This window comes from Dipodomys merriami, unplaced genomic scaffold (genome assembly GCF_024711535.1).
Source record: "Dipodomys merriami isolate MVZ:Mamm:240054 unplaced genomic scaffold, mDipMer1.0.p SCAF_11, whole genome shotgun sequence".
NCBI classification, from domain to species: Eukaryota; Metazoa; Chordata; class Mammalia; order Rodentia; family Heteromyidae; genus Dipodomys; species Dipodomys merriami.
The window spans coordinates 4,391,381-4,409,749 of record NW_027202382.1 but is presented as its reverse complement, the minus strand read 5'-3'; the positions used below and the strand labels follow the sequence as shown (position 1 = coordinate 4,409,749).

Sequence of the window (18,369 nt, the reverse complement as noted above, 5' to 3'; positions counted from 1 at the left end):
TCATCAAGTATACACAGTGAAGACAGTATGAAAATGAGAGTAACTCTAACTTCCCTGCTTGACACAAAAGTTCCTTTCAAGGGTTGGAGCAATAGCTCAAGTTATACAGCACTTACCTAGAATACATAGGCCCCAAGTTCAATTCCCAGTACAGTACCCCGCCCCCCAAAAAAGATGCAATTTAGATCACAATCTAAGTTTGTACTTCTAGAGCTTCTGAATTCACTTAGAAACCTTTTTAAAACACAGGCTGTGATTGAAGCAGTCTGTGACAGACTGCCAGATGATACTGTCATAACCAGCTGAGGTGCTGCTGACACTATACCAGGCTCTGCTACTTATGATTTGGTGAAGCAACAGCAGTATCAACATGAGCATCACCCAACTTGTAATAAAGGCCTCTTGTGACTAGCCTAGACCAGAGGAGAGAAAATTTCCAATTCAACAATTCAGTTGACCAACAGGCACATTATAGACAGCAACTAACTGTTGTCTTGTACTCAGAACTACCCTAGATCCATTTAATAAAATAAAAAACAAAAACCTGCTAGGGCTCACAGCAAAAATTCTGGCTCGGGGCTGGGAAGGTAGCTCAGCGGTAGAATGCATGCCTTGCAAGCATGAGGCCATGGGTTCGATTCCTCAGCACAACATAAACAGAAAAAGCCGGACATGGCGCTGTGGCTCCAGTGATAGAGCGCTAGCCTTGAACTGAAGAGCTGAGGGACAGCGCCCAGACCCAGAGTTCAGGCCCCATGACCAGCAAAAAAAAAAAAAAAAAAATTCTGGCTCAATTGGCCTACAACACTGAATTGCTCCCATATTTCTTTTTCTTTCTTTCTTTCTTTCTTTCTTTCTTTCTTTCTTTCTTTCTTTCTTTCCTTTCTTTCTTTCTTTCTTTCTTTCTTTCTTTCTTTCTTTCTTTCTTTCTTTCTTTCTTTCTTTCTTTCTTTCTTTCAGCATGCTCAAGTGGTTCTAATGAAAAGTCAGTATTCAGAACCAAAGGTTTAAACTTCACTAGGTGGGAGGGAAATACTAACAGCTAAGGGATGAGGAACTTCTTCTGAAGATGACAAAAATGTTCTAAAACACATTATGGTGATAGCTATATAACTCTGAATGTACTGAAACTACTGACCTGTAAAAGGAAGGAAGGAAGGAAGGAAGGAAGGAAGGAAGGAAGGAAGGAAGGAAGGAAGGAAGGAAGGAAGGAAGGAAGGAAGGAAGGAAGGAAGGAAGGAAGGGAGGAAGGGAGGGAGGAAGAGAGGGAGGGAGGGAGGGAGGGAGGGAGGGAGGGAGGGAGAGAAGGAAAGGAAGAGGAAGAAAAGGGAAGAAAAGAAGGGGAAGAAAGGAAGGAAGAAAGTGAGTAGAGATAAGAAGGAACAGAGGAAGAAAAACCTATTTATCAATTTGGAAGGCTTTTCACTACATATTTCATGTTTCTATATTTCCAAATAAATAAATTTACTTTTGCTTCCTTTACTTTTAAATCAGCAAATTTCATTGAACCACATTCTTTCCATTTCTCTGTATATTTGAAAATATTCACAAATCGTGCTAAAAAATATATAAAATGTGAATCTGACCTTGTGAAACAAAATGGTTTAAGAATCTTTCAGTGATGTAGTCATAAAAAAATAAAATAAAAGAGAACTGGGCTCTGGTGGCTCACGCCTATAATCCTAGCTACCCAGGACACTGAGATCTGAGGATCACAGTTCAAAGCCAGCCTTGGCAGGAAAGTCAGTGAGACTCATCTCCAATTAAACACAGTAAATGGAAAGTGGCACTATGGCTCAAGTGGTAGAGAGCTAGCTAGCCTTGAGCTACAGAGCTGAGAGATAGCACACAAGCCCAAAGTTCAAGCCCCACAACCCACAATAAATTGATTAATTAGTTAATAATTAGGAAAGATCATAACTAGCGCTAAAATTATAGACTACATCATAGTGATGCTTGAAATATGTTTACTTATATAAAACAGAGAACATAAGTAAACATATGTAACAGCTAGACCCACTTTGGAGAATTTCCTACAGCTTTAGACAGCTGTGGTCTCAAATTATAGCCCCAGTAAAATCATACTGGTAATGGCTCACAAGTACCTGTTTTATCCTGCTGGAACACCACAGATCATGTAAGCCATGGTCTCATTCTTTAAAGCAAGCACATTCCATGTGTATCAAGTTATTGTCAAGTTCCTAGGACAACAGAATTGGTTCCATGCATATTCTGGGTCCTCTGATGAGAGGCCCTGTTTTAAAAGAAACAGCTTTCTGGAAATTTACATGCAATAGATAAATTCATTGTCTCAAGGGACAAAGACCTTAGACAACTAACTACCTCACAAAATCTAATACATTTTACTATGTGGCTGCTGTAATTTTTTTGTAACAATTATATTTTAACATATTGTATAGATGACAAAGAAATAGCACTCCTAACTACTTAGCTTGACCTGGGTAATAACACTCAACAACAGTGTCCAGTTACTTTTTTTTTTGTCGGTCATGGGGCTTGAACTCTGGGCCTAGAAACTGTCCCTGAGTTCTTCAGCTGAAGGCTGGCGCTCTATCAGTTGAGCCACAGCACCACTTCTGGTTTTCTGGTAGTTAATTGGAGATAAGAGTCTCACAGTCTTTCCTGCCCAGGCTAGCTTTGAACCACGATCCTCAGATTATAGGCATAAGCCACCAGCACCCGACTTCAGATACTTTTTATAAAAAGGAAGCTTACCTACCAAACCCAAATCCCCATGATTTAAGTACTTTTGCTCAATGAACTCTTCAATGTTCACAGTATTAGGAAGACCGTTACATATTCTAAAGCAAAATGAATGACTTGACACTTTGGCAACATAATTACTTCCAAGGAAGCAACCCTGAAATTCACATTGGTGACATTCCACAGGTTGTCAGCTCTTTCATTCTTTTAAGTCTTTAAAACACTAACTTTTTAAGAAGTGAAGAACTACTGCGCACATACATACCCTGTTGAATTTAACAACTAATTCTTAATGGATTATCTTGTCTTTGTTCATAACACAGCTAACAATTCACTTTTGTTTAGAAAGACAATAGAAAGCACTTACCTAATAGTATATATGCCCTGAATATTCTTCTCCCCATTTGGATCTCTCTGTAGAGCCTGCATTCGTAATAATTTCATAAGAGCATTTATCAAGCCATGTGTATTCCTGTAAGAAAATATAACATGTAAAAACATTAGGAGTATTAAGCAAATATTTAATCCTGCCTGCCTCCTCTTTTTTCTTATGGTGCTGAGGATCTAGGCAGAGCTGCAAGCATACTAGCAAGGGCTCTACCACTAAGCTATGTCTATCATTTTAAATAATGGAACATTTTGCCACCCACATTGAACAGTAGCCACCCACAGACATCCAGCACATTCTGCAGCATAGCTAGGACCCATCTAAAGAAGTAAAAAAGTTGCTGAAGAATCAAACCACTCAACTATCAATCATCTTCCTATACACTCTTGGGGAAAAAATGAATCAAGAAAAAAACAAACATTAGCCCACATAAATTCAAAATGTAACCACATCAGTTATCCATAATGAATGGTCAAGTCTTTCATTTATAAATGTTAGCAGACCATGAAAAATAGCCAAACATATGAAATGGATAGACCACTCAAAAGTGTGGGCCAAGGGACCAATCAAAATAAATAACCCCCATTAAAAGAGAATTAATAAAAAGAGGAATGACACTCTAAATGTTTTCCGTATTTTCTGTAAGAGGTAGGAGGAGAACACATCTAAAAGAAAAATAGCATGCCCTTTTACAGTACAAATCTCCCTTGGAAACTAAAAGAAATCTTAGAAATAAAAATACTTAGAATAAAATAAAATACTTAGAATAAAAATAAAGAAAAGTAACTATTATTTAATCATGGTTATTACTATTTACTGAACATCAATTCTAAACTAATCAATTCTTCTAAGAGCTTAACATGTGTTACTATGTCATCTATTATTCAGAACAAAGTAGTTCACAAATCATTGTTAACTTTAAAGTTAGAACAAGACTTGGGCTTAAATATCATTTGAGGTATTCGATGTCACTCAAGGTATTTTTAAGGGCATTTAATTCCTTACCTGCAGAAGGTTTGATCATACCATAGACCTACAATGCCCCATCCAGTACCCAAATAGCCACATGTGGCTATTGAACACTAGTATTGTGTTTAGTCCAAATTGAGATGTGTTATTAAATGTCAAAGTCATTCTGAATTTAAAAGACTTAAACCATAAAAAGTAATTTAAATATAATGTATAAGTTTATGCTGATTACATGCTGAAATAACATTTTGGTTTATTGGATGACATGAAATGCATTATTAAAATTAACATCATGTGAGCCAGGAACCAGTGGCTCATGCCTGTAATCCTGGCTACTCAGGAGGTTGAGATCTGAGGATCGAGGTTCAAAGCCAGCCCAGGCAGGAAAGTCCGTGAGACTCCTATCTCCAATAAAAACCACTAGAAAATCGGAAGTGGTACTGTGGCTCAAGTGGTAGAGAGCTCGCCTTGAGCTGAAGAGCTGAGGGATAGCATCCAAGCCCAAGGTTCAAGCCCCACAACCGACAAAAAGTAATAATAATAATAATAATAATAATAACAATAATAACATCATGTGTTTCTTTTTACTTTTGTAATGTGACCACAAGAAAATTGTGGTTTGCTTTTGTGGCTCATGTTTTATTTCTACTACACAGCACTGTTGTAGATACTCAGTGGCTTTGTTTCTGAGTAGATTTTTCAAGGAGTGTTACAGTTTCACTACCTGTGGAAGCATTTAGCATTTGTCACAGTCTTGACAATGATACTTTTCTTTTTTCTGTGGTTCCTCTTATCTACACAGTGTAGATTCCTAGGCAAATGCTTTGTGAAAGGGATCATGTGCCTATGGTTTCTTTCTTTCCTATGTGGGTCCTCTATTAAGCAGAGGACATTTCCTGTACAGATTCTCTGTCATGCTGGTGTTAAAATTAGCTTTGTCATATCCTCTACAATAGTGTTAGGTCAATTAAATACTTAACAAGAAGGCTAGTTAATCCCACAACAACACAATTAAAATTTTTAAAGAATTTCTAAAAAAAACTAAAATGAACTGTAATCGCCTACCTACTTGGCATTTCCGTGAATCCCATCACTTTGAGTAACAGAAATACTGCCTTTTCTTCTTCCTTTGGAGTTGCTAATATTCTTCTCAGAACCTTTACTACTAACATTAAGTCTCCTCTGACACCAAGGCTTAGGAAGAAATCTTTCTCAAAAGCCACAAATTTTTTTTTTGGGGGGGGGGGGGGGGGGAGAGGACACCAGGGGAGAAACTCCTTTTCAGGTCTTCACAACTTATTACTTTCATGAAATCTGGGCCTTTCTGTAGCTGCGAATCCTAGACTATAAGGAAGCCTTCTCACTTTCCTTTACAAAGACCTAGAGATACTTCAATACAGAAATTACAACTATCACCAGTTTATTAAGAATCTGTTCCTGAGTGTGAATCCCTAGCCTCAGTCACAAAGGGCAGGCTTCAGTTTCCCTCAGAACCACAATAGAATGAATCTGTCTCCTTCATATATGTGAATTCTCAAAAGCTAACTCACTAGAGTTGTCTTTTCAAAGTTGGTTCTTTAGGATAATACAAACTTCTGTGGCTCTGACTTGGGACTGTATCTAGATGTTAAATGAGATTATGAAATCTCAGACCTGAAACTATATTTACCATATAAACTGTTATCATCACTGCATGAGTTAGTGGCTCTGAGAATAAGTATTTAGCTGAAATGAATCTTAGAAGGGGTTTATTGAAGTTTGTTCAAAAGCCTCCTTTTCTAGCCTTTAATGTGTATGCAACTAGAAATGAGCTCTAAAATCTTATTTAAGCTAAAATTAGTGCATTTGTGGAAGAAGTTCAGGCCCCACCTCATAAGGCTACTTCCCAGGTCTAAAGACCAGTTTAAATGATACATATTTTAGACATTCAGGTGTTTTTCTTTTCCTTAGACAAGGTCTCACTATATAGCCCAGACTGGTCTTGATCTGGGCTCAAGGGATCATCTTGTCTCATCCACCCAAGAAGATGGGACTACAGATGTATACCACTACTAGCTGCTATCAGAATTCTCTTCTCCAAAATAGAATGAAACAATGTATATAAAACTATGAGGAAAAAATTTACATGTACAGTAACTCTAAACCTCTTTAAAAAAAAGAAAAAAGAAAAATGAACTATTCAACTTGGAAGGGGCAGGAGGGAAAAACTGGAAGAAAAATGAGGGAAGAGTCACACTGCACAAAAAGAAATGCACTCATTATCTGACTTATGTAACTGTAACCCCTCTGTACAACACCTTTATAATAACGATAAACAAAGAAGAGAAAAGGAAAAGAAAAGAAAAGAATTTGAGTATAAGAACACAAGATTCTTAGACATATACTCTGAAATATTTTCCTACAAAATTCTCTAGTTAAGTTAGGTGCTGGTAGCTCATGCCTGTAATCCTATCTACTGAAGAGGTTGAGATCTGAGAACTGTGGTTCAATGTTACCCTGGGCAGAAAAGTTTTTGAGATTCTTATCTCCAGTTAACTAGAAAAAGGCTGGAGATAGAAATATGACTTAAGTGACAGAGTATAAGCCTTGAGTGAAAAAGCCAAGTGAGTGTGCAGGGTCTAAACTCAAGTTCAAGTACAAACTCAAGCTCAAGTTTAAGCTTTAGTACACACACCACACACACACACACACACACACACACACACACACACACACACATACACAGAGGTTGAGTTCCAACCCTGTCAGAGATAAGAACATAGTGGTCTTCTGCTTATTTGCAGAAACACACACACACACACACACACACACACACACACACACACATACACAGAGGTTGAGTTCCAACCCTGTCAGAGATAAGAACATAGTGGTCTTCTGCTTATTTGCAGAAACACACACACACACACACACACACACACACACACATACACACACACACAGGTTGAGTTCCAACCCTGTCAGAGATAAGAACATAGTGGTCTTCTGCTTATTTGCAGAAACACACACACACACACACACACACACACACACACACACACACACAGAGGTTGAGTTCCAACCCTGTCAGAGATAAGAACATAGTGGTCTTCTGCTTATTTGCAGAAACACACACACACACACACACACACACACACACACACACACACACACCATATAGTGGTCTTCTGCTTATTTGCAGAAACACACACACACACACACACACACACACACACACACACACACACACACACACACACACACACACACACACACACAGAGGTTGAGTTCCAACCCTGTCAGAGATAAGAACATACTGGTCTTCTGCTTATTTGCAGAAACCAGATACTGGTAAGCTCACACCTTTGGTTTTAACGATGCAGGAGGCTGAGATAATCACAGTGCCAAGGCAAGGAAGTACAAAAGACTCATCTCCAATTAACTGCCAAAAAAAGCCAGAAGTGAAGATATGGTTCTGGTGGTAGATCACTCACTGGCTTTGAGCAAAAAAACTCAGGGACAGCACTTGAACTGAGTTCAAGCCCCAAGACCAGCACCATAAAAAGAAAAAGACAAATAAGCAGAAAAAATAAATATAAACCGTGAAAACTAAGGTCCATAATATCCAGTGTTGTTGGGGAAATGAGTAAATAAGCATTTCTGTGTTGGGAACACATTGACTCAACCTTATGGAGTAAATTTCACAATACCTACAAAAATGTTAATTAATATATCCTGTTTCATAAATTCTGTCAAGAAACCCATCCTACAGTCATAACTTTACATATACTCAAAAAAAGTATTGTCACAAATTCATTATCTTTAAAAATTAAAATAAAAGTACATGACAATAAGAAATGGTTAGAGTATGGCATGTCTGCCTTATAGAATACACTGAAGATGCTAATAAATATGCAAACACATTGTCAAATAGTGACTTTGAAAAATGTCTACATTATAAATTTAGAACCATTTTTAATCATTTGAAGTGAATGAGCATATAAACGCTTTCTTTTATAGATTTAGAAATGATACCCTAATTTCACTGGAGTGTAAGGTCTGCCCTGGGATTTGCAGGCCCAGTACAGTCACCTCCCTACCCCTTGGCTAAATTTCCACCCAGTAACTGGCACACCTAGAAGCAGTCACCTCCCCCTTCTGCTAGGTCACATCTGGATCATGTGGCCACACCGTTCCCTCACCTGGCCATACCTCTTCTGTCCCTGGCCTAGATAAGTCCTGGAGCAGGGGTGGGTCACCCTTTCCTTTTTCAGCCATGCCTCTCCACCATGCACAGACGGGGCAGCAGTTTGGTAAATAAACTTCTTTTCCAGCCTGAATACCCATGGTGTTTTCTTCATCGGCTACCTAATGAAACCTACCTATTTAATATACATTACATGAGTTACTTGGTTCCCAATTCCATGTACAAGGATCTGATTTCCTATACCTAGCTTTCTCTATATCCCTAGAAGAAATTAAGACTTGGAAGAACTCTCATACCTCTAATACTGCTAAAGCTTTTCAGTCCTGCTATTTCATATTTTTCATCAGAAACCAATTAAAAAGCAATTCAAAAAAAAGTACAATTTTTAAGAACAAATTTTAAGTCAAGTGTTAGTGGCTTACACCTGTAATTCTAGCTACTCAGAAGGCTAAGCTCTGAGAACCACAGTTCAAAGCTAGTCCACAAGATTCTGGTCTCCAATTAACCAGCCAAAAGCCAGAAGTGAAGCTGTTGGCTCAAGTGGTAGAGTGCCAGCCTTGAGCAAAAGCTCAAGCCCCATTACCAGCATAAAAAAAAAAAAGAAAAATGTTTTACCACTTACTAATTCGACCAGTGTCATTTTTTTTTGTATTTTCCAAAAGTATATAGACTTAAATCAGTTAGAGAAAAAGACTGAGGATATAGTTCAGTGGTAAAATGCTTGCCTAGCATGTGTAAGGTATACTAAGGAGGTAGGTTTCATTAGGTAGCCGATGAAGAGAACACAATGCAGTATTCAGGTTTGAGAAGAAGTTAATTTACCAAACTGCTGCCCTCAATGTGTAAGGTGGAGAGGCATGGCTGAAAAAGGAAAGAGGTGACCCACCCCTGCTGCAGGACTTATCTAGGCCAGGGACAAGAAGAGGTGTGTCCAGGTGGGGGAAAAGTGTGGCCACACTGGATCCCGGATGTAACCTCAGAGTCTGGGACCCTCAGAAAGTCAGATGGGAGGCATGTGACCGGAGGTGGCCCAGGCTGTGACCTAGCAGGAGGGGAAGGTGACTGCTTCCTGGTGTGCCAGTTACCTAGGTAACAGATACTGGGTGGAAACTTAGCCAAGAAGTAGGGAGGTGTCCCTGTGCAGACCTTACAGCATGACCTTACAGACCTTCACCATAGTTTAACAGAGGCACAAACACAAAAAAAGTTATTGAATTTGAGAAAGTAGGCTTCTGATAAATACTTTTAGGAACTGGCATTAACCTTCAGACAGACAAGCTACTAGATAGAGTCTGTGGTATGCAAGTATGCAGACAGTTAATTAACAAATCAAAGCAAAGGCTCTAATCAGGGCAAAAGGAACTGATTAGATATTATGCCTAACTTATTCAGAGTATAATGAGTTCAGAAGATATTAACAAAAAAGGCATTTCCAGGAGCCTACAAGCTATTGCCACTTCAGCACCCGAATTACATCTCCATCTCATAGTCAACATGTCCAAAATTGAACTCATGCTCTCCCCACACACCTGGTCTTCCAATGTTCCCTTTCTACATGTGAGAAAAATCAAACTAGTAATCAAGATGTCATCTTTGCTCTACCCTTTTCAGACATCATATTCAAACCACCACAAACACTTCATCCCTAAATACTTCATAAATCTATTTCTTCCATCTCTAGTTGAAACAACCATTATCTCTCAAGTGAAAAACAGCCACAGCCACCTAAACTATTGAAGTAAGGAGGCCAGGTCTGGCCAGCGCCATATTGGCCACATGGTGGATTATAGGTCTGGCATCTTGTCTTCATGCTGGGGGAAGGAAACCACTCCCCCCTCCCCCCCCAATCACCTGCCTCCCAGGTAATGGGCATGCCTTGACCCCTGGAGGCAGGGGCAGGCACTTGGCTGATAGGTTACTGAATCTGTCAGTCTAGTGCCTGGGATTGGGAATTTCCTGAGGATCTGCCCCTGCTCCAACCTATTTAGGCCCAGACCAGCCTAGCCACAGGACTCCAATGCCACATGTGTCTCCGTGATTGTGTCCTTTGTCCTGTCTCCTGGCTCATCTCCAGTCATCATGGAGTCCCAATTCAGCTCTCCATTGGAGCTGAATTGGTTTGTTGGTATTGTTCTTGTTATTCCTCTTTAGCATGTTTCCTACTGTGTTATGTGTATTCATGCTGCAGGCCTTTGTAATAACTGGAGGCCTGCAGCCTGTTAACTGTATAATAAAGATTCCAATATTCTATATTTTTTAAATGTGGCTTCTGGGATGATTTACCTTACAACACTATCTTCCTGTATCTACTTATCTCTGCCTACTCAAAACCAACACTTCCAGTTTTTATTTTTCATTTTTTTTTGGGGGGGGTGGTTCGGTCATGGGGCCTGAATTCTGGGCCTGGGCTCTGTCCCTCAGCTCTTCAGCTCAAGGCTAGCGCTCTACCACTTGAGCCACAGCGCCACTTCCAGCTTTTATTTTCTTTTATGTGGTGCTGAGGAATCGAACCCAGGGCCTCATGCATGCTAGGCAAGCACTCTACCACTGAGCCACCTTCCCAGCCCCACACTTCCAGTTTTATTTTCTTTTTTTTTTCCTCAAGGCTAGCACTTTACCACTTTGAAACTCAGTACCATTTTAGGTTTTCTAGTGGTTAATTGGAGATAAGAATCTCACAGACTCTCCTGCCCAAGCTGGCTTTGAACCATGATGCTCAGATCTCAAGTCTCCTGAGTAGCTAGGATTACAGGTATGAGCCACTGGCACCAGGCCATTTATCTTCTATTAATGGTAATATTACAGTTTGAACTCAGGGTTTTGCACTATAATTTGAGCCTCTCTCCAACCCAATTTTATCTTCATTTTGCAGCCATACTGGTAAGTTTGGACCACTGATATCTACTTACTATATAAAACACTTGGGCTGGGAAGATGGCTCAGTGGTAGACTGCTTGCCTTGCATGCCTGAGGCCCTGGGTTCGATTCCTCAGCACCACATAAGCAAAAAGCAAAAAGCCGGAAGTGGCGCTGTGGCTCAAGTCGTAGAGCACTAGCCTTGAGCTGAAGAACTGAGGGACAGACAGTGCCCAGGCCCAGAGTTCAGGCCCCATGACCAGACCCAAAAAAAAAAAAAGAAATGTACTCATTAAAAAATAAAATAAAACACTTAAGTAATTGGGCATGGTGGCGCATGCCTGTAATCCCAGACTCCAAAGAAGCAGGAAGATCCACCAGTCAGAGTTCAACCTGGGCTACAGAGTGAGACCTCTTTTTGTTTGTTGGAGTTCATGTCTCAAAAATAAAAAAACAATTCTCACTTCAGTAGATTCTTTCTGCACCCATAATAAACCAAATTCTCCAGATCACCCAGCAGGACCTTGTCCAGTCTCATCTGAAACCATTTTCCTCTTGCTTTGAGCGTTCATTCAGCCCTCCTAGCAGCCATCTTTCCTCCCATAACAGATCTGGTTAATGCTGTTTCCTATTACTGGAAAGTTCTACCCCTCCCCCATTTGCCTAGATAACTTCCATTTATTCCTTAATCTCATCCTCAGTGTTGCTTCCTCAGGTAAGAATTCCCTAGCCTTCAAGAATCACAGTCAAGACTTAATATTCTCCCAGCAGTAAGTATATTGTGACTGATTAAGTTTCACATGTGTAGTTTACAGGACTACAAGTTCAAATGTAGGATTATGTAAGCATGGCAATCTGCCCTCTAAAGCAAAAGCACAGGAGTGTATCAATTATGTCTGCTTCACCCACTGTGACATCACAGCACCAAACCAGGAATATGGAGATAATAAATGCACTCAATAAATGTGTTTAATTAATAGATGACTCAATATAAATGCATATGGCTAAGGTACAATTGTGGCTCCACTCCAGCAGGAACGTCTGAAGGTAATCTCTAGTCCTATAATTACAAGGTTTTACACATACAAACTGAAATTAGAATATCTGATCCCCTTATTAATACCAAAATTCATTATTTGCTTTCTTATTAAATTAATATAAATAGTACCACTGGTTGTATTTATAAAAGGCTAATAACTTCAGGAATTACACATTCATCTAATAAAGAAGCTGGAAATACTGGAAAAGTAAAATTTATATAATATATTAATGAAATAGCCTTGTTGGAATCAGCTTTTTTGATAAAATTTTGTTTGCTAATTTGTGTTTATTGAACACTTATAACACTGATACATGGACTAATACTTAACCCATATGGTTACAGCATTAAAACTTGCTGACAGAATAAGAGAAAAATTCAAGTGTTATATTGAAATTTAACAGCTGTGTTGAAGACTACCAGTCATGTAGCTAAATCAATCAACCTATAAATTAACTCCTAGAGAGATTTAGATATAATACATTATGTAATGTAAGAATAGTTGCAATAAATAATAATAAAAAAAATTTTAGAGATGCTATGAAAATATAGAAGCAGAAACTTGAGTTCTGCACCACAGCCAAGAGCTTCTAACCATTAGAAGCTAGAACAATGGCATAGAACCCATTTTTCCAGAGCTTCCAAAATGAACTAACCCTGATAACTGGTTGTAATCTTCTGTCCTCCAGAATTGTGGAAGAATACACTTCTGTTGTTTTATAGTTATTTGTTATAGGAGTTTATGATTGTTTGTTATAGTAGACCTAAGAAACTGATTTACACAGCTGATACAACTCCTAAATCTGTGGTGGAGGCTAAGAAATTCCAATTTCTATCTGGCAGACTCTTCTACATAAGGGATGATAACTCAGAAACAGGTGGTGCCCTATGACTAAAAAAGCAGAGGAGATCAATCTGTAATAACAGACTAGAATGAAACATACAGCTTCTAAACAATTTATTTTTGAGGCCAACATATCCTATTCTTGGCTATACAGGACCACCCTTATTTGAAAACATGCAAAATCACCCTTTACAAACTCACTAGTTAAAATATTTTTTTATACCCGTGGCAAAAGGTTTTACATACTCAAAACCTGCTGCTGATGGCCCTTCAATAAAGGTCAGCTAGAGCAAGTCCTTGAATGTATGCCAAGAAAAGCTAAATTTACTCAAGAACACTATAAGAGAGTGCAAGAGACTGCAAAAGTGAACCACAATTGCAGTAGCAACAGAAAATACAAAAGGAACCTGAAATTTCATTGGGCATAAAAGCCAGGACTCAGATCATACAAGAGTATGAATCAAAAATTATATTGAAGATTCCAAAAACTATATAAATTGACAGAAAAAAATGCCCAAAAACCACTTATGCAATTGCTTTTCATTAGGTAGATATTATATGATCACTATTGTGCATATGAGTAATATAGTTCAGGTTTCTTCTTTTTGGGGTTTACTTGCCTATAACACTAAGCATTGCTCATCTAAGCTCAGCCTCCTTTGGAATAGGAGGCAAATAATGTTTAGGTTTTGACTTTCAAAACATTTCAAACATGAAGCTCAAATAACTACTCATATCTGATAAGGGATAAAATTTTTAAAAAGTATTTTGTTTGAAGAGCATGGCATAAGCATCCCAAAAGGGAGTCATCCCTAGGTATCCTGAAAGCAAGTCACACAAATGTGGCCAAGTGTTCCTTCATTACAACAGGATTTAAGATGGATGAAAAGGATAACTGGTCAACCTTAAACACACACACACACACACACACACACACACACACACACACACACACACACACACACACACACACACACACACACACACACACACACAGTAAGAGAGCAGCAAAGATGAGTCATAAACATTAATGATCAAATAATTGCCTAAATTCATTATACAATTATGAGAAAGCAGAGACAAAGCTAACAGAAGGAAAGAAAAAATTTGAAGTTAAAAAATAGTTGTGGGAACTTTTGGTAAAATGAATGGGAAAAATGTTCTTTAAAAGAAAAATCTAAGTAGGCTGCCACAAGTCAGGAGGCTGAGACTTGGAGAATCATGGATCAAAGTAAACCTGGGCACAAAAGACTGAGATTCCATCTCCAATTAAGCAGAAAACACCTGGAATAAAGGTATAGTTCAAGTGGCAGAAAACCAGCTGACAATAAGAAAACCAAGTGACAACAGGGGACCTAAGTTCAAGCCATGGTACTGCCAAAAAACAAAGAGAAAGAGAGAATAAGAGATACAATGCCATTGAGCTTTTCTTGAGAAACTTCTGTATATTTACTTGTAAGTGCAAGAAAACAGCCCGATTTCTTCTCGAGAATTTTTCCATTATAAAAGTAGCATGTGTTCAGAAGCCACTATTCTTAAATCCCCTAGTAACATCTTAGTATAAACACATGACTTTTAATATGGAAGATTTTGTGACAAAGCTTTCAGTCAGGTCAACAAACTTAAAAAGAAATAGGGCAGAATGTCCTAGATGAGAAAAGTGGCTGGAATCACTTTTCTGTTTATGAGCTTCAAGTTGAGTGAGATCTTGGGCTTTTAGAGGAAGAAAAAGATTTGAGGGAAAAAGGAAAGAACATCTGAAAACAAGCTAATAGGCTTAAAATGAAAATGTAAAAGACAACTTGGGGAGCAAAACATGGTCTACTAATTCTGACACTCTCTGATAAGAATAAAATGATCAATGAGATCAGTGTATATATAAACCCTGAAGCCATCTCCAATTCATGAAGTAACACTCTAATATTCATGCTATCACTCCTAAAGCTTGGAGAAAATTTCACAATTGCACACTTCCTTGTTTCTTAATCTCTTGCCAAATAAAAGAATGAAGTGAAATCTTTAATAATACAAGAAGATATGAAGCCACCTCCTTGGGGGCTAGCCATTTTCTACATAACAAAATAGTTAAGTTTCCCAAGGAAGTAAATCATCACTAACAGAGAAGATCCTGACATACAAAATTTATTTAAAAAATTATCTTAAATCTTAGTTGATTCTCAGAATCAATTCTAATCATTGACTTTCATTAATCCATGATCAGGGATTCTCTGAATCCAAGAGCTCTAGCAATTCTATACTATTCTATGATTTTATTTAAAAATAGACTTTAGGCATCTCAGAAAGTATAATTTCCCACATATTAATATACCTTATAGTCTCAAAATACACCAAACATAGTCCTTTCCCTGGTTGGAAGCACAAAGGCACACACATCAAATGCTAACCTAGTTTATCCAGAGTATAACCTTCCTACCAAACACGTTTTTAAAGTGGGGGAGGGGAAAGCAATTGAGCTGAAATTACAGGCTGTCATGACACCTCAATATCAAGAACTGAATACCTGGTTCCACAAGAGTGTAGGATTTTATTCACAATCCTGTTACTAAGCAACTATAACAATGGCTGCATGAGCTTTCCAGAGGCTAGCACAGTTGAGGAAAAAGAAAAAAAGAAAGAAAATAGGAAATTCCTTGCTCTGGGGATGTTTATCTCAAGATAAATTCAATATAAAAATAAAACAAAAACAAGCTAAACTCAAAATGAGCAATCTTTCAAAGAACAAGAAAAGTATATATTACTATATATCATTCACTTTAATTTCAGTTTGGGTTAATTTCAAAACTCACATTCAGTGGGTGATAATGATTTCCTTACTCTGTATTCTTTGTGGTCCCTTCTTTGTTTCACCCTCTCCAGGGAAGTAATTTTTTTCCCAATTTCCTTACTGATTAAAAGAACATTTTAGAGGCCTTAAATCCATGTCTTTGTTTACAGAAGCTATAAAAACTAGTTTACAGTTGTTTCATGTTGCCTCAGCTTTGAACCAAGAACACTCATGGACATCAAACTATTCCTTTGAAGACAACAGTCTCTCAACAGAGCCAGACACTTTCCCAGCCACTCCCTTAAGCTGAGACAACCAGAGCACTGCAAATGTCAAGGCTTTTTCAAAGTTAGACTATACAATGAAGCAGGCTCTAAACCAAAGTCTCACAAATTATGGGCTGGGTTTCAGATGTGGAGTAGACTTCTATCTCCGTACTAAGAGTCCTTTATAGACTAGACCTGCAAGGACCAATAAGCAGGCTACAGGGCCTCAACTACTATATTCTCTAAATATCTATTTTATAGAAAGCTTCTGGCTATTAGCTTTGACTCCCCCCACCTCTCATCCACTACCCCATTGCCTTAAGAACGCTAGCAAAATGGAAAGATAAGGTTTTAGAATTACTGTTTTACATCAAAGATAAGCATCATAGGGCTAGCAGTTCTCTCAATGTGCCTTTGGATTCTTGGAAAGCTAGGGTGGCAGATAAAATCATTCCTGCTCTTAGATCAAAGTCAGAGATAGCTATATCCACAAGATCCCCTGAGGAACATTTGGTAGAAAAGACTGTGGTGGGTCTTCTGTCTTTAATTAGCTATGTTTCTCAAATTTGACTCTCCTTTTGCTTTGTTCACAAAAGCATATACAATGCTAAGTTTAGTCTTTGTAATTACTACAAACCTCAAAGCTCTGCTACTTGAAATAAAGCAAAAGAAGCACATTTCTGACATACAAATAATTATAACTCCTTCTGCCAACAATAGAGGAAATTTAGCACTTTAATAAACAATTTATGATCAAACTTTCAAAAATTAAACTGAAAACCAGTCATAATAGCACAAGCCTTTAATCTCAGAGTTCAAGAGGCTGAGGTGGGAGGGTCACTTAAGCCCAAGAGTTTTGGACCAACCTGGACACCATAGCAAGACTTCATCTCAAAAATCAATAAGCTAGGCACCAGTGGCTCATACCTGTAATCCTAGCTACTAGGAAGCTGAGATCTGAGGATTGAAGTTCAAAGCCAGCCTGGGCACTGAAGTCCATGATACTTTTATCTTCAATAAACCACCAGAAAACCTTCTAGATCTGGGGCTGGGAAAGTGGCTCAGTGGGAGAGCACTTGCCTTGCATGCATGAGGCCTTGGGTTCGATTCCTCATCCTCAGCACCACATAAGCAAAAAGAAAAAAGCCGGAAGTGGCACTGTGGCTCAAGTGGTAGAGCGCTAGCCTTGAGCTGAAGAGCTGAGGGGCAGCGCCCAGGCCCAGAGTTCAGGCCCCACGACCAGACCCAAAAATAAAAAATAAAAAATATTAAAAAAATAAAAACTAAGATTACTGAAAATTATAATAGATGACAAGCTTATTCACTATTAGCAAAGTCTATACTTTGAGGTTTATAAGAGTAATGATGGATTTACATGGAAGTGTGAAGCGTATCTTATACCAGCAAAATTTATAAAATAAACTTCTAGAATTAAAGGTATACTGTAACTTGGTCTAACTACTATGTAAAACACACAGAAGACTTTGACCTTGTCTCTGTAGCTGCTGAGACTGTCCTACTCTGTTTTTTTCTATTTCCCCTAGAAACAATTTTTTTTACAAATATTCTATGTATATATATATATAGACACATACATATGTATACATGCATATGGAGATTATATATGTGTGGATATATACATATATGCACATATGTATACATACATGAGTTTTGTATATGTATATCCCTAGTTCAAAAAAACAGAAATAGTAGTCCAATATATATAATGCTTTTTTACATTGTATTTTTATTTAGTGAAAAAAATTATTAGAGCTCATTCCATAAAATATAAAAAGGGAAGAAATCCTGTATTTTAAGACTTACAAGTAGTAAAATTTCATGATGAAGGTATATTTTTCTGTTTATACATTTTAAGGCATTTGAAAACAAGGGAAAACTAATCCCATTATCTTATCTGCATCTGACAAATAAAAGGAATAAGGCAAAATCTAAGCAGCTTGCTTAATATCAATTAATAAATGAGAAAGAGAGAGACACAAAAAAATTTAACTTTACAGTATAAATGAGCAAGTAGCTCAGCCAAGAAGAGAGAAATAAAATGGGCAGAAAAAAAAAAGATGTATGAATTTATCCTGACCCTAAAGACGATGTCAGGAGGAAAAGAAGAGTCCATGCAAAGTCTCAGGAAGAGTGAGCCCTTGTGTACATCTGAACAGATAAGTCAGAAGGAAATACAGCTTCAATAGGAGGCTGCCTCTTGACTGAGAAGGACTTATTTATATATGATGCTGTAAGGTTTGAACTTATAACTATAGTGAACAAAACTTAAAGGAAAGTCAAGGTTCTAAAAT

At 38.0% G+C, this 18,369-nt stretch overlaps 1 protein-coding gene across 1 annotated transcript in view; it reads right to left on the bottom strand.

Annotated features, from left to right (window-relative positions):
- Positions 1-18,369, bottom strand: part of Focad (focadhesin) — a 279,696-nt gene that overhangs the window by 221,796 nt on the left and 39,531 nt on the right. Inside the window, exon 5 of the mRNA XM_070007985.1 lies at positions 3,092-3,196. Within this exon, the coding sequence (XP_069864086.1) occupies positions 3,092-3,196 (105 nt within the window). The remainder of the gene's footprint in view (positions 1-3,091; positions 3,197-18,369) is intronic.